This window comes from Podarcis cretensis, assembly GCF_951804945.1.
Source record: "Podarcis cretensis genome assembly, chromosome: 10".
Lineage (NCBI taxonomy): Eukaryota > Metazoa > Chordata > Lepidosauria > Squamata > Lacertidae > Podarcis > Podarcis cretensis.
Window position 1 is genome coordinate 2,698,300 of NC_137179.1, and position 20,969 is coordinate 2,719,268.

Consider the following 20,969-nt stretch of genomic DNA (forward strand, 5'->3'; position numbering starts at 1 on the left):
TTCTGCTGAGGGTGTGGGGGGTGCCATTCGCCCTCCAAGTCGGCAACGTTGCGCTGTACTGACGGAAGTCCCCCCCCCCTGAGTTGCAGGAGCACAGCTGGGAGCATCGGTGCACACAGCTCCCGCCCCTCCCTGATGTCACCCAGCAGTCTTGCATGCATGCTAAACATCTGGCACAGCTTCTTGCTGGGCTCCCAGTTCAGCACACCCAGCTCCCTGTGAGCCGAGGAGCTGCTGGCGCCAGTTGCCCCCCGCCCCAGCCCTCTGTGGCAAAGGTGGGTGAAGCAGGAAATAACCCCCAGCCAACAGAAGTCCCCTGCAATTGGCAGAGCAGGCAGGCACTGCCCCAGCTCTGCAAGCATCCTCAAGGAGCCCCAGAGATGCCCACTGGCCTGGATACCTGTGTAGATCAAATCACCTGAGGACACACACACACACACACACACACACACACACACACACCTGCTTCCACATTGAGGGGAGGGCAGCGCACTGCAGGATCCAAGAAGCGGCAGAGCCTCAGCCCCCAAACATGCGCAAACATGACCAACATGTCCAGTCTCAGAAATGTAAGAAGCAGATGATTGAGAATCGTGGACTCAGGGACGGAGAATCATAAAGCGTCAAAATCGAGATTTGGAAAATATGGAAACAATGAGGAGTAGCAGGACTGAGATGTGGAGATACGCTTCAGAGATCCAGACTGTGGGGAGCTCTGAAAAATTAATAATTATAATTTGGACTATAATTTGGTCTTTTTTATTTTAATTGGAGTATTATGATTGGATATATTAATTGGATGTTTTTTATTGGAAAATCAATAAAATGATTTATTTTTTTAAAAGGAATGTAAGAAGCTGGTTTATCCCAAGCCAGGCCCCACTGGTGAATCTAGATCAGTTTGGCCACCTCATGAGAAGAGAAGACTCCCTGGAAAAGACCCTGATGTTGGGAAAGATGGAGGGCACAAGGAGAAGGGGACGACAGAGGACGAGATGGTTGGACACTGTTCTTGAAGCTACCAGCATGAGTTTGACCAAACTGCGGGAGGCAGTGGAAGAAAGGGGTGCCTGGCATGCTCTGGTCCAAGGGGTCACGAAGAGGCAGACATGACTAAATGACTAAACAACAAAAAATGTCCACACTGGCTGGCAGCTATGGCTCACCAGGATTACAGACAGGGGTCTCTCCCACTCCTACTTGGAGTTGATGGGGGTACAAAGTAGAAACTGAACCCCATAGAGGGGAGGCTCTGGGGCACAGACCTAAATGGCCTCCGGATCCGCAGCAGAAGGCCAGCTAGCACTTGTCGGTAGCAAGTCAATTACACTTTGAGGCGCCCTCCTCTCTTCCTGCTCCCCATTTTCCAGGGCTATCTCTGTGGCACCGCCCTCTGGTTTCACTGCTAAGGTTAAGGGCTTTGCTCAAGTTGAAGCTATAGGGCAGAGAAGGCGGCCATCCCATGAAAGCAAGGCTTAGTCAAGCCCCGCTGGCACTGCCACCCTCTCACCCATGCCTTGCTTGTTGCTTCCTCCGTGCAGCAAACAGGGAATTTATTTCCCGGATGGAGCAGTTTGCAGGGACGATTCCAACCACCACCTCCAACAAGAACACCAAAGCTGTGCCCAAACTTTCCACCCACACAAATAGCCAGTTTTGATGGCAAATTGATCAAAATGCCCCTCATCCTCCAAGCCCACTGGGTTGTGTCTTCCCACTCAGGGACAGGGAACCTGTTACACTCCAGACATTGTTGGACTACAACTCCCAGCAGTCCTGAGTGCTGGCCGGGACTGATGGGAGCTGGAGTCCAGCAGCAGCTGGAGAGTCTCAGGTGAGCCATGGCAGAGCCAGCAGCACCTCCCTCAGTGACCAGCTCTGTCCTTCTGAGGACTGAGCGCCCTGCTCAAACCTCCCACTTGCCAAAACCTCTCCCCCATGGGCCAAACATCCCAGTTCTTATCTGCTTATCACAGACAGTGCGCACACCACAGCTTGGTGGCAAAGGCAGCCAAATGGCCAATTCCACACTCTGCTGTGCTCGCCACATTCCTTCATGCTTCCTTGCCCTGAGGAGAGATTCATACAGCGGTACCTCTGGTTGCGAACGGGATCCGTTCCAGAGGCCCATTCGCAACATGAAAAGAGCGCAACTTGAAGCGCCGTATCTGCGCAGGTGTGTGGTGCGATTTGGCGTTTGTGCGCATGTGCGAGCGGCAAAACCCAGAAGTAACCCTTTCTGGTACTTCTGGTTCACTGTGAGACATAACCTGAAAGGATGTAACATGAAGCAAACGTAACATGAGGTATGACTGTAATTTATTTGGAGAGTGCCCATGGCCTGAGGGGCTCCAGAGTTAGCACTGAACAGGTCTGTCTTGCCTTCATTGCTGACAATGTCTTCTTCCCCACCTAGAATCATGGAATCGTACAGTTGGAAGGGAACCCTGAGGGTCATCTAGTCCAACCCCCAGCAAAGCAGGAATCTCAACAAATGAATCCATGACAGATGGCCATGCAATCTCTGCTTTAAAAACTGCGCTGTTCCAGCATCTCCTTCTTCCCTGTCCCAATCACCCTCTGAAAGGGTACTCTAGGGTATTGTGGACTTTTAGAGAGGAAGAGAGTCAAAAATGTCACTAATAAAAACTTCTGGCCTACCTGGGAAGGCTGTTGTGATGATGATGGTGATAATTTATTATTTATACCCCACCCATCTGGTTTCCCCTGCCACTTTGGGAGGCTTTCAATAGAATATTAAAAACATGATAAATACATCAAACATTAAAAACTTCCCTAAACAGGGCTGCCTTCAGATGACTTCTAAAAGTCAGATAGTTCTTTATTTCCTTGACATCTAATGGGAGGGCGTTCCACAGGGCGGGCGCCACCACCGAGAAGGCCCTCTGCCTGGTTCCCTGCTAGAATATCATAAAACGGACACAAGAAAAGCAGGGTGCAAATGCTGTTTTTGATCCCGAACTCACTCATAATGCCACTTTCTGATTAAAAAAAAGGAGGGGGGATATTTGCCACATTCGTTGGATGGCAGCCATTTTGAAGCCATCCTCAGCCAATAAGACTTTTGCCAAAACCTCACCACCCCATGTTTGTTCCAGGAAGAAGGGATCATAGTAAGTTTTCCAAACTATGCTCAAGCTGAGACTTTGGAGAGCCTCCAAGTGGTAGAGAGTCCCCACGGCAGCTGAGCAGCAACAAAGAACCCCTCGTAAGAATCCCTGCCTTCACCCAAATTCACGGCACCCAAATTCACAGCACCCAAAGGCAATGCCACCCCGAACAGATATCCCCCCTCTCTTATTTCCACCCTCAGGAGAACTCTGAGCCAGGAATAGGCATTCTGCTGCTGCTTCTGCTTCCTAGCAGAGGCAGCTAACCAGCTGGGGGGGGGCAGTTTTGAGTGGGGGTGGGGGGTGGGAAGGGATAGACATGTGAAAGAAGACCAGGTAAGTGCAGGAAGAGCTTTGCTGAGCAGGAGGGGATTGAGGAGGGGCTGGCTGGCCGCAGAGTGGAGCCCCCCCCCAGCAACACAGGAAGAGCCCTTGGTTCTTTCACCCCACCTCCCCAAAAACCTCTTCTCTGCTCTTGCATCAGGCTGTGCAGCAAAACCACAGCCCTCCCTTCATTTCCAGGCTCCTTTCCTTTGCTGCCTCTACCAGGTGAGTTCTAGGAAGCCCACCTGATGGTTTGTACTGCTGCCGGTTTTCTCCCCAACACTGTTGAGAGCAGCTCTGTAAGGAAGCCAAGCAAAGGAGGTGGGGGATGGGGGGGCAGGCTCTCCTCTCTGGGTCAGCCAAAAGGAGCCTCAGGCAGCTCCTACCCCCACCCCACCCCCACCCCACAACCAAGATCAGCATACATACCCCAAACATTCTCCTTCCCCATCACTGCCCGTCTCAGCCCTGGGGCTGCTCTGCAAGACCTCTGCATTCCCACCCAGATGGTGCAAAGAGGAATTCACCCCCACCATCACCCACCCATGAAGCAGAGGGAGCTGAGCCGTGTGTGTCCCCCCCCCACTCCACCCATCAGCACCTGGGGGGAGAGAAGGCTGTCAAGAACCAGGGACTGGGAGGTTCGGGTCCTTGTGTGGGAACCTGTAGAGCCCCCCACAGATCAGGGGTCTCAAGATCACAGGAGGCTGAAGGCTGAGAGGAGGCACATGCAGAGACCCCTCTGCCTTTGTATCACACCAACACCACCAATAGGGCAGCCCCACGGATCTTCAGTGGGTCCGAAATCTGCACAGGACAGGCAACTCGCCTCAAAGGGCACACACACATTCCCCACCCCATAGATCTGGCACAGTCCCCACAGAATAGATGTGGCCAGAGGGTGGAGGGTAGGGAGGATAGCCCAAAGCCCCACAGAAGAAGAGAAGGCGCTCCCTCTAAGCCCCCAGCCATCCAACAGAAACACCCCACAGGATCAGCAGACAAGCTGCCAGACCCTTGGAAGCTTGGCCCCACAGAAAGCACACCCCTCATCAGCAGCATAGAAGGATGGACACCCCCCCCCCAAAAAAAAAGAAGAGAAGAAGACACAGCACAGCTTCCCAGGGCCAGAAATACATTCTTCAGTTTGCTAGGACAGGCAAACTGTCTCTTCTTCAAAATGCTCAGAAACAGTTGTAGAAGTCCAGTCACACAAAAAACATGAACACCACCCCCAGCTCTGGAGTGGGACAGCCACCCCCCCATTGCATATCTCCCCCCCCTTTCAAGAACTCCTCTCAGGGCAGCTGGGCACCCTCTGCCCAGCCATCAACATTCTCCCTCAGCTGGTTGGGGCAGAAGCGGGTGGTTGTTGGCCCCTTGGGAGAGCAAAAGCGCCCAGGGGCCCTTTCCTACCCCGCCCTGAGCCCCATCCTGCTTCGACTGGGAGGGGGCCTTCCTATATGGCCCCAGCCTCTATCTCTATCTCTCCGTGCCGCTCAGATGCAAGCCGGTCCTCCAGGAAACGCTCCGCTCTCTCTCCTGCTCCCCACCCCAGCCCCCACCCGCCCGCCCATTCCATCACTGGAACCACAACCTGGGTGGGGTACCCCCTCGCCCAGGCTGCGGAGCACCCTCCTGCCTGGAAAGGGGCATCTCGGAGGCGGAGGATGCCGCCTGCCAGGAAAGCAGGGAAATCCCAGTGGGGCTGGTCACCTCCCCACCCCCCTCTCCATCCCACACCCCCCTCGTGAGACTGCAGTTGCCGTAAAAGTTTCGCCAGCCATTCCACAGGCAGCGGAAGGCGAGCAGGAGGCGGAGGCGGCTCTCGCTGCCCCATCCCGGGGAACTTGCGCATCCCTGGGGCCTCCGGCGGGTCTGCCCCCCACCCCACCGCCAGCCCCGGGTGTCCCTCCGGCGTGCGGGGACCAGGCCGGCGGCCGAGCCTGCAGCCTCCCTCCCCGGTCCGAGGCGCGCAAGGCGGGCAGAACGAGAAGCACTCACCGTTTGCTGGAGGTCTGGGATCCCGATGCGCACGACAAGGGCATTGGGCGCCGGCTCGTCCATCCGCCCGGGCGGTGATGCCAGCTTGTCGGAGCAAGGGCCGGGGCCGGCGGTGGCGGGGGGCTTGATGGTATCATACAGGGTCTCCTCCTTGAGGCTGCCTTCCGCCGCGCTGCTCTCCCCGGGATCGCCGTTGACAACGCAGAGCTGGTGGTGCTGGAGCGCAGGAGGAAGAAGATGCTGCTGCTGCCGCTGCCGCTGCTGCTCCTCGTCGTCCTCGTCGTCCTCCTCCTCCTCCTCTTCCTGATGCTGCTGCTCTGCTTTCTCCTGCTGCTGCTGCTGCTGCTGCTGCTGCTGCTCCGGAGTCTCATGTTTGCTGCTCGCTGGACTAAGAGGCATGCTCTGTGCGCCAGAGGAGTGTGCGGCGGCGGCGGCGGCGGCGGGCGTGCGTGAGAGTGGGCGAGGGTGAGAGCACAGAGGGTAGGCAGGGAAACTAAGGAAAGCACATCACACTCCTGGGGCACAAGCACACAGGTGGGGTGGAGGCAGGAAGGGCGGCAGCAGCGGGGAGCCATGGGGTATCAGGAAGGGGGCAAGGGAAAGGAGGCACCGGGCAGGAGGGCAAGCAGGGTGGCCGAAGCACAGAGACCATGCACAGAGAAATGTGCACACAGGTAAGGGCCACAAGGGGAGAAGGGGGCCACAACGCCCCATGCCAGGGCAGGGCAAAAAAGAGGGGGGGGGAGTGATTGCACGGCGTGGGAAGGAAAGAGAGAGAAACGGGAGTGGGGTGGGGAAGAGAGAAAGAACAGATATACACACATTAAAACCCTGCCAGCAATTGTTCCCATCCTTGCCAAAGCTGCGATGTGGACTTTCTGGGAATTTCTGAACTGCATTGGGCAATTTGCGTCGTCGGGGAGATTTCCCGGTGCCCGAGAAAGCCGCCCAGTCGAGCATGTGCGTTTCACTAGCACGGTGTTTAGCCAAAAAAAAAAAAAAAAAAGGAAGCTCACTCCTTGGAGGCTGCCATGCCGCCCTAATGCTGCGCCGGCAATTGGCACCCCTTCGCTGCTACTGATGAACTTAGGAAATGGGAAATTGTCCGCAGAAAAGGAAGGCCCCGGGACAAAAGAACCCCTCCGTGTCAGAGAATCACCTGATTTAGGAAGCAAAGCTTATACACACTCCCCAGCCCCCGAGGAAGCAGCGTGCAAGTGAAGAGGCGTTTCCTGGAATCCTTTGCAACATCAGGAAGGATTCTGGGAGAGCAAGAGGAAAGTTCATTGAGAGCTGCGCCCCCAGCATGCTTTGCAACACTGCAAGGGGTCCTGGGGCACACACCTGTGGGGCGGCAGAAGGGTGCAGCAAAAGGACAGAGGCTGCTTTTCAGAAGGCGGGGTACCCAGAGGCAGGAGACAATGCTCGGGACAAGAGTTCTGCTGAGCAGGTGCAGAGTGCACAGAGGAACTTGTCACCAGAGTCAGCCCCAACTCACTTAGAATTAGGGAGATGTGAAACCAGGCGTCATAAAGAATCCTGGTGTGTCTGGATGATCCCTGTAGATACACTGCTCCCCCAGGCCCATGTACGAGTCTGTCTGCCCCCCCCCCCATCTCCATTGCCTTTTTCCAGTCATTGGCTCTGGAGGTTCAGCTCCCTCAGGCCAACTGCGCCAATGCACAGATTGAGTGAGGGCTCCACACGGCAGCCCAGAGGTTCACCCTTTCCCTTTTCCTCAACCCATGGCTCTTCCATCCCGGCACTTCTCCCATGGAAACCGGCTCTTTACCACTGAATGGCAGCCTGCATTGCTCTTTGGTCTGGTTTGGCATTAAAGAGCAGGTTCCCAAGGGGAAAGCAACAGAGCAAAAGGAAAAGAAAAACAGATTGGATGTGGCATTTTAAAGCACAGGCCTGTGCCTGGAAAGAGCAGGGCAAAAGTTAAGTGTGGATGAGATTGCAAAACATGGCCTTCTGATTATAATTCCCACCCGGCAGCCTCCCATCATGACCAGTTCTTGGCAGTCAGGGGTTTCACAACGAACGTGGGGCAAGTATTGCAAGCAGATACTTACTGCCTTTAAATTCAAAAACAAGGGCTAAGTTCCATACTTCCTAAAACAACTCATCAAATCCAAATGTCTGAAGCAAATTCAGGCAGGGGTAATGCCTCAGCAGTCTAAAACGGTTTGATTCAGGCTCTGAAATACTGCCAATTTTTTAAAAAAATTAACTTTGCTAAACCTGAGTTGCTGGCTTGCTGAGATCTAAGGCTAGAACCCTACAGCTCACAGAACACATTTGCCCAGGTGAGAATAGACCTTTCCTCAGAGTAAGCACACTGGATTCGGTTGCACATCTAGTAAAAAGCCCTTATTTTCTTTGGCAATGTTTCAGACACCAGCACCCAAATTTACCAGTGGATTATATCACAAGGCTTCCTAATGACTGGGCACAAATATTAACATATCCACTCTATTGGGAGGGGCTGTTTATGAGCTGAAGTGTCTCTTCACAGATTTTATGATCCCCAGCCCTGCAAGAGCTCACCCAAAAGTGCAAAGTGTGAATGTGACAAATGAGTGTTTGCCTCGCCTAGGTGCAGCTGTCAGAGAGCCCAGACTGGCCGAGGCCCCCTGTGAAGCCTTCTTCCAAAGCCAGGTTTGCCTCGGAGAAACATCTGAAAAGACACAGAGTGCAGAGATGGGAGTGAAAAGGCCTAGATTTTCAATAGCTGGCAACTAAGGAGATTCTCCCCTTTTGTTTCTGCCGCTTTGCCTTCCTGCAGACGCTGCAATCCTGCTCGCATTCATTTCCGCGGCTCTCAGGCGCAGCGTGGAAGAGCTTCAACCACCAGCTGCAACAGCAAAAGACTTCATGGCAGTACTGGGCCAAGCGAGCGGGTTGCGGGAGCGAGGAAGGCCAGAGAGAAAGTTGGGGCACAGAAGGGAAGAATGACTCACAAAGGAGTTCTCTGCCTTCTAAAGGCTCTTCGGCTCAGGAGGACATCAAGGAAGGTGGGAACAAGCGCAAGAGAGTTGGCAAAAATATCCCCAGAAGAAAGGCCCAAGAGCAAGAGCAAGAAGAGAGGGAGGGGGTGCTGAGCCCCAATTGTCAATGGGGCCAGCCCCCTCTGCAGGCGGCACTGCTCTATGTAGGGCTGACTCTGAAGTCTGTTCAGAAACTTCAGCTGGTGCAGAATTCGGCAGCCAGGTTGCTCGGCGGGGCAAGACATTTGAGTATATTGCACCGATCCTGGCTCCACTGCACTGGCTGCCAATTAGCCTCTGGCCCCAATTCAAAGTGCTCATTTCATTTCATTCATTCATTTGAGGCGTTTTAGCCCGCTCTTTATTAAAATCAATCCTAGAGTGGCTTAGGACAGTAACTCTTAATACATACTCAACAAGAAAAACCATTAAAAAAAACTAATCAAAACAATCACAAGCAAATCAACATCAGCCTGAGTAGACTCCTCCTTCGTTCCAGCTCATTTAACTACCGTATTTTTCGCTCTATAAGATGCACCAGACCACAAGACGCACCTAGTTTTTGGAGGAGGAAAAGAAGAAAAAAAATATTCTGAATCTCAGAAGCCAGAACAACAAGAGGGATCGCTGCGCAGTGAAAGCAGCGATCCCTCTTGTTGTTCTGGCTTCTGGGATAGCTGCGCAGCCTGCATTCGCTCCATAAGACGCACACACATTTCCCCTTACTTTTTAGGAGAGAAAAGGTGAGTCTTATAAAGCAAAAAATATGGTAACTGCCTGAGTAAATGCATGTGTTTTGACCCATAAAGTCTTAAATGGCTCAGGACCACAATGCCTCAAGGACTGCCTCTCTCCAGAGGAGCCAACCCAGACCCTGCAATCATCTTCTGAGGCCCTTCTTTATGTGCCTCCTCCATGAGAGTGGTAGCATGAGAACAGTGGCTCCCCATTTGTGGCATGCTCTCCTCAGGGAGGTTCATATCTTTCGGCAAAAGCATTGCTCTTCAACCAAGCCTTTGGCTGTTAATCAATCCACGGCCTGCATTTCTACACCAATGTTCGCCTGCACAAACCTTCGCCAACCTAGTGCACTTCAAAGGCTTTTGACTACACAGCTTCAACCACACTGCCTGAGTCTGGTCCAGTGGGCACCAGGTTGGAGAAAGATGGCTGATACCCATACCTCCCTCAACCCATTATACCTGAAACAGGATACTTCATACCCTCATCCAAGAGACCTAAGAACCTCAGAAGAGTCACTGGATCAAGCCAATGGCCCAAAGTGTTGGTGTCGACTTTTAAAAGCCCTAAACCAGGCATAGGCACACTCAGCCCTCCAGATGTTTTGGGACTAGAACTCCCATCATCCCTAGCTAACAGGACCAGCGGTCAGGGCATAGCTGTCAACTTTCCCCTTTTTTTAAGGGAAAATCCTATTCGGAATAAGGGAATTTCCCTTTTAAAAAGGGAAACGTTAACCTATGGATCAGGGATGATGGGAATTGTATTCCGAAAACATCCAGAGGGCTGAATTTGCCTATGCCTGCCCTAAACAGCCTCGGCCCAGTATACTTCAAGAAGCATCTCCACCCCCATCGTTCTTCCCAGGCACCGAGGTCCAGCGCCGAGGGCCTTCTGGCAGTTCCCTCACTGTAAGAAGCAAAGTTACAGAGAACCAGGCAGAGGGCCTTCTCGGTGGTGGCGCCCGCCCTGTGGAACGCCCTCCCATTGAATGTCAAAGAAATAAACAACTATCTGACTTTTAGAAGACATTTGAAGGCTCCCTGTTTAGAGAAGCTTTTAACGACTGATGTTTTAATGTATTTTTAATCTCTTGTTGGAAGCCACCCAGAGTGGCTGGGGAAATCCAGCCAGATGGGCGGGGTACAAGTAATAAATTATTATTATTGTCAGGTGCTGGTGGTGGTTGCTCATGAGTAACCAGGCAGGACTCCGACCTGTCTTTTACAGGTTTTATTGGTGCAAACTATTTACAGTGCAGAACCCCAAAGTTCATGTCCGTCTAGTCACTTGCAGATTCCGGGAGTGGCCTCTTCCGGTTTCTCCCCCAACATAAGAACACCCCAAATCTCTGCCTCCCCTCCTTACTTTTCACCCCTCTGCGCAAGCTGGGCGACGGAAATGGCGTGGCTGTTTCCTGGCCAGCCAGACTAGGTGAGGCGCTTGGGCTTTCAGTAGCATTTTCGAGCCCTTCCCTCGCCTGGCTACCCCCTTCCCCCTCTGCTCCTCTGGAGGTGGCGCTTTCCCCACTGCTGGACTCAGCTCTCTGTATTCCCCATTCTGGGGACCTGGCAGTGCAGGAATGTCCCATGTTCCTCACAATCCTGGGTTTGCCTCAGCAGGCTCTCCAGAAGCTGCCTTGAGGGCGCATTCCGAATGCGCAACCCCCATCTGCATGCAACATTTCCATATCACAGTCCCAAGCCTGGGCATGCACAATGTGCATGATCAGCATGCTCTCTATGCATATCAGATGTGCTACATTAGCGTCCCTCTTTCGACGGGGAGCCTGCGGGCGAGAGCCCTGCTTCCCCTTCATTTGATAGGATACCACTTTTGCAAGCACCAAACGGGGACAAGGAAAGCTCCTGGAGTCCCGGGGTGTGCCAAATGCCAACAGGAGACAGCACAAGAAGGGGGAGGGTCGAGAAAGGGGCGGGGAGAGAACAGCAGGCCACTAGGCTGAGGAAGGCCCCAGAGAGCAGCTGCCAGTCAGAGCAGGCAGCACTGGAGAGCCTTTTCGTGCCAAAGGATTGCATTTCATTCTGGGCAAAGTCCCTAGGGCCACATGCCACTGGTGCAAAAGTGGGGTAGTGTCACGGACCAGGCTGAGGAGTACAGCTCTGATGAGGAATGGTGAGAACCTTCCCCTCCCTCTGCTCCTGACCAGGATCCTGAAGCTGCCCAGGAGCAGTATAGATTTAGAACAGTGGTTTGTAGATGGGCACAGTTCAGAAGACAAAAGTTGGGAAGAACTGGGGGGTGAACAGCAAAGTGAAGAAGAACTGGAAGAGAGACTCTCTCTCACTGGAAAGTATTCAGCCTATCAGTCCAAGGTCACGTAGAGCAGATAAGGTAGCTACACAAAAATCACGGTGGTTGCAAGATCAGGTTGGAAAACAGAAGTGACTAGGGGGGAAGTGGGGGGAAACCTTAACTGGGAACACCTTCCCTTTTTTGCTGTGATCATTAAAGACTGTGCTGGGCCCGGGGGTAACCCTTGAAATGCGGTCCAGGACCGGTCCAGAATCCAGAGGTTCCACTAGGAGTCAGTCCGACAGGGCCAAGGAAGGATACGAGGCAGACCAGGTAAGGAAAGGGGCAGGATCTGTCATACACCAATGTTGCTCCCACAACCTGGGGCAAGGTCCGTCAGCCTTTTATCTCTGACGGGTAATGGCAGGTCCTGATCCCCTGGCAACTCACCTCCCTGTTTGGCCCGAAGGCGAACACTCCTCCTGCGAGTACTCAGGTCTCTCCTTCTCTCAGACCTCAGTCTCTGCAGCCTCAGCCTCTCCTGACCCAACTGGTAGTGGAGCAGCTGTAAGTGATGGCCCAGCTGAAGGCAACAATGTCATCCCCACATCTGGAGCCAGGGCAGGCTCAGGCCCCTGACTCAGCCCAGCTGGTGTTTGTTGCAGGGGAACCTGTGCAGACTGGGGCTCTTCAGAATCAGGCCCCAGACTTGGTTCAGCTGCCGCCTGAGGCAAAGGATCTGGTGCGGACTGAGACTCCTCTGGTTCCGAGTCTGAGCCCAAGTCCCAGGCCATCACAAAGACTCTTTTCGCTTTGTCCTGCTTATCTACAGCCAGGCGGGCGGGGCAGGGACGGATCCCTCGAGCCTGACAGTTAGGCACTCAATGTAAAATTCACCTATGTGCGGTTGGCTAGTTTTCTACATCTTCTCATCCACTCCTCTCCATCCTCTATCCAAGGGGGCAAAAACACATTTCAGGCAGGTAAAAACACTCCAGGAAGAGAGTTGTAAGGTGCTAAGAGCCACCTTTCCCACCCGCCAGATTATTAATTAAAATATTGCCAAGCCCTCACTTGCTTTCCTTTCACCGCCATGAACTCCCATCTCAATGGCCCTTTAACAAGCAGAGAAAAATCATAGAATCATAAAATTGTGGAGTAGGAAGGGGTCTCCGAGGGTCATCCAGCCCAACCCCTGCAATGCAGGACGGCACCAGAGTTTGCTCCGAGACCCGGATTAAATATGGATTAGTCTTTGGTGGGTGGATTCCACAATTTGCTATTAGTGGTGGGTTCACGCCAGACAAGCCCCACATCCTCACATTGGTTTTCCAGTGATGCTTACTCCATATTGCCCCATTGTTGCCATCTGGAGGGCACACTTGTGCGATAGCATGTCTGAAGCGAGACCGAAAGCAAAACCAGAACGCAGGGAATGCGCAAATCGGAAGCAAAGCAGTAGGTCCACCCAGGCACAAATAGCATAGAATGTAGGGTCATGATGAGCTCAAGTCAATAAAAAGGGCATGCGGTTTTAGTGATATCTTGCAAATGTGTTCCATGTCTCTTGGGCGAGGACTTTATCATGCTGTTTAGCACAAGTGCAGAGTGCCTTGTCTCTCACCGCTGATAATTGTCTCTTGGGCCACGAGTCCAGGAAAACCTGCATTTTATCACTGAATCAGAGCAAATGGCAATCCGTAGAAAACCTGATTGCCATTTGCTCCAATTCAGCAATAAAATATGGGGGTTTAATAGTGGGTTTTCACAGGGAAGGCTCGTGGGGGTGGAGCGCTTGGACACAGAGCTTTAAAGAGCAGATCTGTACCTGGAAAGAGCAAGGCCAAAGGAAAGTATGGATGAGCCCAGACTTGGCGCAATCTTCCTCAAGGCGCTTCCAGGAGGAGCTTCCTCCCTGGTTAGGTATGCTCTAAAAGGTCAAGGTAAAGGGACCCCTGACCATTAGGTCCAGTCGTGGCTGACTCTGGGGTTGCGGCGCTCATCTCACTTTATTGGCCGAGGGAGCCGGCGTACAGCTTCCGGGTCATGTGGCCAGCAAGACTAAGCCACTTCTGGCAAACCAGAGCAGCGCACGGAAACGCCGTTTACCTTCCCACCAGAGCAGTACCTATTTATCTACTTGCACTTTGACATGCTTTTGAACTGCTAGGTTGGCAGGAGCAGGGACCGAGCAACGGGAGCTCACCCCGTCGCAGGGATTCTAACCGCTGACCTTCTGATCGACAAGCCCCAGGCTCTGTGGTTTAACCCACAGCGCCACCTGCGTCCCTCAGGTATGCTCTGCTTTCCTTCAAATCCCTCTTCAAAACCCACTGACTCCTCTAAACCCACTGGTATGGGTTGGGGTCCACCAAGGGGCAGATTCAATAGACCTGCAAACTGACAAAACAACAACAACAACAACAGCAGCAGGTCATGCTGATTGCTAAGGAAAAAAATCCAAAATCCATCACCCTTAGGCAAAACCTTTAAAGGGGGACAGAATAGGTTTGGTTTTGCTTTTATTATGCAATTTGTGGGGTTTTTTATGCTGTATTTTTATGTTGCAAACTGCCCTGAGATCTACAGATGAAGGACGTCGTACAAATTCAATAAATAAATAAAACTAAAGTAAACAGTAGCTCCGCCAAACCAAATGCACAGCGCTGTGAGCAAGCTTTCAGGGTTAAAGCAGCAAAGTGTGTCTTCTGTCCATTTCTTAGGAAGAATCACAGCAAGATGAAGAATACCCGACTAGGTTCTACTAGACATTATGTCAGCTCCAAATTGTACCTAGGACTCCTGGGGCAAAGAAATGCCTTGTGGCTGCTGCCCCATTTTTTGGAAATCTAAAATGCAGCAGTTATACAGATCTGCCTCGAGCCATGAAAAATTAAAGCAGAGATTCCTTGTTAGGCAGAGAACCTTAAAGAGGAGCATGGCAGGGTTTGCAAGAGCAAGCCACAGGCTCGTTTTAGGTGATACACCAAGTTGCTGCTGCTGTTGTTTTTACAAAAGTCAAATTTGGTAGCATTGCCTAGCGGTTGTAGAGAACGCAGCACTTGCCTGCATTCAAAGTCATTTGCCTGGGCCTCTAACTACACAGACAAGTGAGCCCAGAGAAATTCAATGAAGCTGCTCGATAAAAGAAGAATTTTCTTTCGTTGGAGCTGCTCATGTGCTGGATTCTGAACTTCCTGACCCGTTGCACTCCCCTCCTCAACTCCTCAAGATGTCCCTCCACAGCTTTCTAAAGAAAACATGCACAAACAATGACCAACCTCCACGCCAGAGCTGCCGCAAGTCCCTCCCGGCTTGCTTGAGAAGAGTTACTGATTGACCTTAGGGGAGGAACAACTGCCTCCGATTTCAGCCATTCCGGAAGACAGGCATGCCCGGGAGGTGGGCACCCTGAAAGTGGGCAGACCCAACAGTGAGAGAGACGGGCAGCTTAGAAACACCAGCCTTGAAGCTCTCGGCAGGCTGGCCGGAATGCAGAGCTCTCAATGAATAACTTCCCATGCCCTTCCTGGGAGGTGCAAACCCTAGTGGGCTGGGCAGGGGCACCTCTGCCACCACAGCCCCTGCAGGGGACGGGCCAGGAGGCCTCCCAGTGATCACCGTTCATTGGCCAGAAAGGCTCACTCACTTTGCCACTCGGTTGGCACAGGCCCAGCTGGTACCTGCCTGACCTTGTCCTCAAGCGCCCGTTGCCAGCAGCACTGCACTGCTCTTGCCAAAAACCCAGTGAGGGGCCGCCAGTGCTCAAAGGTCTGCTGGACTGCAGTGCGCCCATTTCCTGGCATAGGTATTGGGACAAAAAAGAGGCACACCACTCTTTGAAAGCGTGCATGCCCTCTTGGGCAGAAATGCTTGTGCAAACATGCAGGCTGACCGGATGACCTCTCTGGGAGAGGCAGAGAGAAGCCCACATTTGGTCTCTTCTTGGCTTCAAAGAGCTTTGCAGTGAAGGCTCTGAGGAAGCAGAGTCTTACTGGCCAGTTTCCAAAAGAAGAGATATGAATAAGATAAGATAAAACTTTATTCGCATTAGCCAATGGCCATAGCAACAGTAAAACATTACAGTATACACAGAAAAGGAAATTTGAAATAAGAGCACAATTTAAAGATATCTACTACAGAGCCTAGGGCTTGCTGATCAGAAGGTCGGCGGTTCGAATCCCCACGACAGGGTGAGCTCCCGTTGCTCGGTCCCAGCTCCTGTCAAACTAGCAGTTCAAAAGCACGTCACAGTGCAAGTAGATAAACAGGTACCACTCCGGCGGGAAGGTAAATGGTGTTTCCTTTCAATGGGCCACCTCTGGCCTGACCCAGCTGGCTAGTCTTACATTCTTAGGATTTCCCCTCCAGAAAGAGTGGCTGGCCTGTTGTCGCCCCGAGTGCAACATGCTGTCCAGAACCGAACACAAAAAAGAGCGGAACACCATGCAACTTCCCTGCAAACTTTGAGCAAGTCAAGACGAACGCTCAACAAACACGTCGCCCGGAAGCAAAGCACATCCCAGTTGCATGGCATTAGGTGCAACGGGTTCCAGTGAACCTGACTTAAACTGGCTTCGGTTCGCCGCTTTAAATCTCTGCCCAGGAGGCTTGGTGCCCTTTTAGGCGGTTTTCACACTCGCCACTAAGAAGCACCTCCGAGCCGTCCTGCCTCGCTGAGCACTGCAAACGTGGGAGGACTGAAAGCAGAAGGAGACCCCCTCGGAAACGGAATCACATGCCTTCTCCTTCCTGGCCGGTTTAGCCACCGCGTCACCAAATTCAGATATGCAGAAAGCGTTTTGAGTGTCATGTGTGAAAACACCCTTAGATGAAGAGGCAAGGGAGGCGGGGGGGGGCTGACAAGGGAGGGGGTAGAGAGGCAGGTGGCAACAAAGGCCTGCCATGTAAGGTGAAGAAAAAGCTCTTAGGCCAAGCATTGCTCTGTGGCTCAAAGGAGCTGGGGCGAAATGGCTGGAGGAGGAGGAGGAGGAGGAGAGAGGTGTGTGTGTGTGTGTTTTTTTGAAGGGAAGGGCAGTAGTGAGATGTTCCTCCATTCCAGGAGAAGGGTTTGGCAAGGGAGCATGTGCAGAAATTGGAGCAGGGTCCTTAGCTGGAGCAGCAGGAGACGCCTTCCCTTCATTGGAGGACGCCCTGCAAGCATGCCCCACTTGGGCTCAGCCTCACTTTGGGGGCTCCTTTGGCTGCTGCGAGGGCCAGAGGCAGGACTTTGCAGGTCTGTTCCACGACAGCTTGTGACGTGTGGGCAAGTGAGGGCTGAAACAATGGTGCCAGTCATTGCAGAAAGCACGAATGGCTTATTATGCACATTCCTCCAAGTTTGCTGCTGCTGCAACCCGCCTAATGCAGGAGATGTCCGCATGGTCCCTCCCCACCCGTGTGCACTATGAGAGGGGCTGGAGGCTCCATGCGCTGCAAGGACAGGGGGGCTTGTGGCTGGCAGGAGCATTGATCACGCCCGGTTACAGAGCACACGACGGAGCTTGATGGGTAATTCCACAGCCAATTGATTTTCATTCCCTCTTCCTGCCAAGGTTAGTGGGTCACCAGGGATGTGCAACTGATTAAAAGCCAAAGGCCTGCCAATTGCGGCTCGTCAGCCGGCGGATAACAGTGCTTGCTTGATGGAGACGGTGGCAGCGCAGCGTCAGCCGCAAGCCGAGCCACCCAAACCCAGAGTCACACTTGCCGGATCCGATCCCTGGGCTATCGGCGTACCCAGAAGTTTCCCTGGCAGAAGCCCCATCAGGCAAGGCCCTGTAGAGCTGTCAAAGCATGGAGCATTAAGGAGATACTGAGTCACCACCAGGTGCTTCTCAGCCACCTTCTAATTGGTCCATTGGTCCATATAATATTGCCATTCCGGACACCCAGCTCGGAGTGAGTTCTTTGCAGCTCAGCTGCAGGCACTGCTTTCCCCCTGTCTCTGGCCTGAGGGTCCCTGGACCTGCAACCACATACACCTGTTTGTGAGGAAGAGCCAAGCAGGACCTTGGGAGTCTGGTTGCCATCCTGGTCTGGTCCCTAAGTGAGGTCTGGGGATCTGAATGCAGTCTTGTTTAGGAAAGCTTTTAATGCTTAATAGGTTATTGTATTTTAGTGTTTTGTTGGAAGCTGCCCAGATTGGCAGGGTATAAATAAATTATTATTATTATTATTATTATTATTATTATTATTATTATTATGCATAGCCTGGATCAGGCTGGCACTTCTCACACCAATGTTTTCCTTCCATCACCTCCAAAAGCAGATGATTTGGGCTACTGGCATGATCAAAGGTAAAGGGACCCCTGACCATTAGGTCCAGTCGTGGCCGATTCTGGGGTTGCGGTGCTCATTTCGCTTTATTGGCCGAGGGAGCCGGCGTACAGCTTCCGGGTCATGTGGCCAGCATGACTAGGCCGCTTCTGGTAAACCAAAGCAGCGCAAAGAAACGCCGTTTATCTTCCCGCCGGAGCTGTACCTATTGATCTACTTGCACTTTGACATGCTTTCGAACTGCTAAGTTGGCAGGAGCAGGGACTGAACAACAGGAGCTCACCCCGTCACCGGGATTCGAACCGCTGACCTTCTGATTGGCAAGCCCTAGGCTCTGTGGTTTAACCCACAGCGCCACCCGCGTCCCTATTGGGTCACTTGAAAACCTCAAATGGGGTGGAGAACCTCAGGCCCCGAGGTCAAGTGTGGCCAGCCTCTCCCCAGGACACAATCCTCCCTCACCAGCCCTGCTCTGCACCCTCCCGGAATGACTTTGCCTGGCTGGAACATGCCCTTGCAACTCTGATGCTTCTCCGTTGCTGGGATGAAGCACAGGGGAGTGGGTGCGAGGGGGTAGGAAGTTGAAACCAGAGAACGGCAGGAAGGTGGAAATTGTACGTTTGCCACTCCACCTCCTTTTTGGAGGTCTTTAAGCAGAGGCTTGACAACCATATGTCAGGAGTGCTCTGATGGTGTTTCCTGCTTGGCAGGGGGTTGGACTCGATGGCCCTTGTGGTCTCTTCCAACTCTATGATTCTATGATTCTATGATTCTATGATTCTATGATTCTATAATTCCTTTTGCCTCTGGCTCCATCCACCACTGCCATGTGGCCCCTGGAAGGTTAACGAGGAGGGAATGTTGCCCTCAGGCTCAACAGGGCTTCTCTACCACTGCAGCCACAGAAGAGGGGTTGATGGGAAACCTGGGTGCATACTGTGGTGGTGACCCCATGGGCTTCCCAACTCCTGCCTCCTGACCCAGAGCAGCTCTTTGGCATGGCATGCCTCGCTGGGGCTTGTGGTTAGGCAACAGCTGCCGCCTCATCTTTCCAACAGCAAACAACGATGCGCCACTGATAGCCCAGAGACCTCCCTCCTCTGCTGACTGAGCGACACCGTTCTGGCCCCCAGCCAGAGCCCTCAGCCATCTTCCCAGAGCTCTCTCTTTCTCTCCCCGAAGGCCGCACCTGCCCGCTGGCAGTTCACCAAGAGACAGCAGCTGCTTTTGCAAAACGCACTGCTGAAGAATCTAGCCACTACCTGGAAGAATCTAGCATGGGAGGCGGTGGATGTTGTTGTTGTTTAGTCGTTTAGTCATGTCCGACTCTTCGTGACCCCCTGGACCAGAGCACGCCAGTCCCTCCTGCCTTCCACTGCCTCCCGCAGTTTGGTCAGACTCATGCTGGTAGCTTCGAGAACACTATCCAACTATCTCGTCCTCTGTCGTCCCCTTCTCCTTGTGCCCTCCATCTTTCCCAACATCAGGGTCTTTTCCAGGGAGTTCTTCTCTTCTCATGAGGTGGCCAAAGTATTGGAGCCTCAGCTTCAGGATCTGTCCTTCCAGTGAGCACTCAGGGCTGATTTCCTTCAGAATGGATAGGTTTGATCTTCTTGCAGTCCATGGGACTCTCAAGAGTCTCCTCCAGCACCATAATTCAAAAATTATGGTGGCAGATAAACCACTCTGTTGGCCTGTGGCTTCAGTGAGAACCCAGGTCAGGATGACTGCATGTGGGACTCCGACAACTGTGGCCTCTGCAGTCCTGATGCTTCAACGCTTTGTTACTTGTTTATTAAACATATACAGTAGATTCAACTGCAACAAGGGCAGCAAGGTCCTCGAACCCTTGTATAATGGACAGATGGTATTTATCCATCTTAGCAAACATAAGGTCTCACATCATCCACTTTTGCTTCCCTGCTGTTAATCCCCATGGCATAGGGGTATAATTTAAAAGCTCATGCACATCTGCAGATATCAAAGATTCTGCCAGCACAGAACATCTACAGATAACAGCCTCCTGCCTTGAAAGTTAGGAAGGAAGTTTCACAACCCAGACCCTCAGGCTCAGGCATGGAGCCAACCATCTCAGCCAGGTGGCTCTCCTGTCACACAACAAAATCAACAGCATCAAGTTGCAGGACCAGAAGCGTCGGGTAGAAAGGGTGCTGCAATGCAAAAGTCCTGGGGATTCCTGCCCGCTGCCCCAGGGATAGGAACCATGGCAAGAGAGAGAACTGGGAACCAGGTGGCAGCCAAAATGAAGAACACTTGCTTTGGAGCTGCATCAGGGAATCAAAGAAAAGAGGATTGTGTGGAGTGGGGTGGTCAGAAAAGCAGGAAGCATTGAAAGAGAGGCTCCAGAAAGACCCAGGAAGGAAGGGCTACTAGTCATGATATCAATGGCTACTGCGCATGATGGCTATGCCCTCACTCCATAGCTGGAGACAACGCTTCTGAACAAGCAGTTGCTGGAAATTTGTGCTCAAATCCTACTTGCAGGCAAGTGTTCAGCTACTGTGAAAGCAGGAGGCTGGATTAGAAGGACCACTGGCCTGATCCAGCAAAGTATTTTTATGTTTGAAAGGAAGTGTGGGAAATTGCAGCTAAATGTAACTAGTGTCTCAGCCTGCGTACCAGATGGAGCTGGTAGACAGCTGCCCTGGACACAGAATTGACCTGCGCCTCCATGGACAGCTGTGAGTCCAAAATGACTCCCAGGCTGCGCACCTGGTCCTTCAGGGACACAGTTGTCCCATTCAGGACCAAGGAGTCCTCCACACCTGCCCGCCCCCTGTCCCCCCAACTGTCTCCAGGCACTCACACAGGACCTTCACTGCCTTCACTGGTTCCAGTTTAAAGGAGAGGTAGAGCTGGGGATGCAGGTGGCGCTGTGGGTTAAACCACAGAGCCTAGGACTTGCCGATCAGAAGGTTAGCAGTTCGAATCCCCATGACAGGGTGAGCCCCCGTTGCTCAGTCCCTGCTCCTGCCAACCTAGCAGTTCAAAAGCACATCAAAGTGCAAGTAGATAAATAGGTACCGCTCCGGCGGAAAGGTAAACGGCGTTTCTGTGCGCTGCTCTGGTTCGCCAGAAGCGGCTTAGTCATGCTGGCCACATGACCCAGAAGCTGTACGCCGGCTCCCTCGGCCAGTAAAGCGAGATGAGCGCTGCGACCCCAGAGTCAACCACGACTGGACCTAATGGCCAGGGGTCCCTTTACCTTTACCTAGAGCTG

General features: G+C 52.7%; 1 protein-coding gene across 9 annotated transcripts in view; it reads right to left on the minus strand.

Moving 5' to 3' along the window:
* The window catches only part of SHANK3 (SH3 and multiple ankyrin repeat domains 3), a 494,453-nt gene that overhangs the window by 373,895 nt on the left and 99,589 nt on the right, over positions 1-20,969 (minus strand). For all 9 annotated transcript variants that reach the window (XR_013842778.1, XR_013842779.1, XM_079992132.1 and 6 more), the window contains exon 2: positions 5,460-5,974. Coding sequence is in view for 7 of the 9 variants with exons in the window: in XM_079992132.1 (XP_079848258.1) it covers positions 5,460-5,858 (399 nt within the window). In the remaining 2 variants the exon portion in view is untranslated. The remainder of the gene's footprint in view (positions 1-5,459; positions 5,975-20,969) is intronic.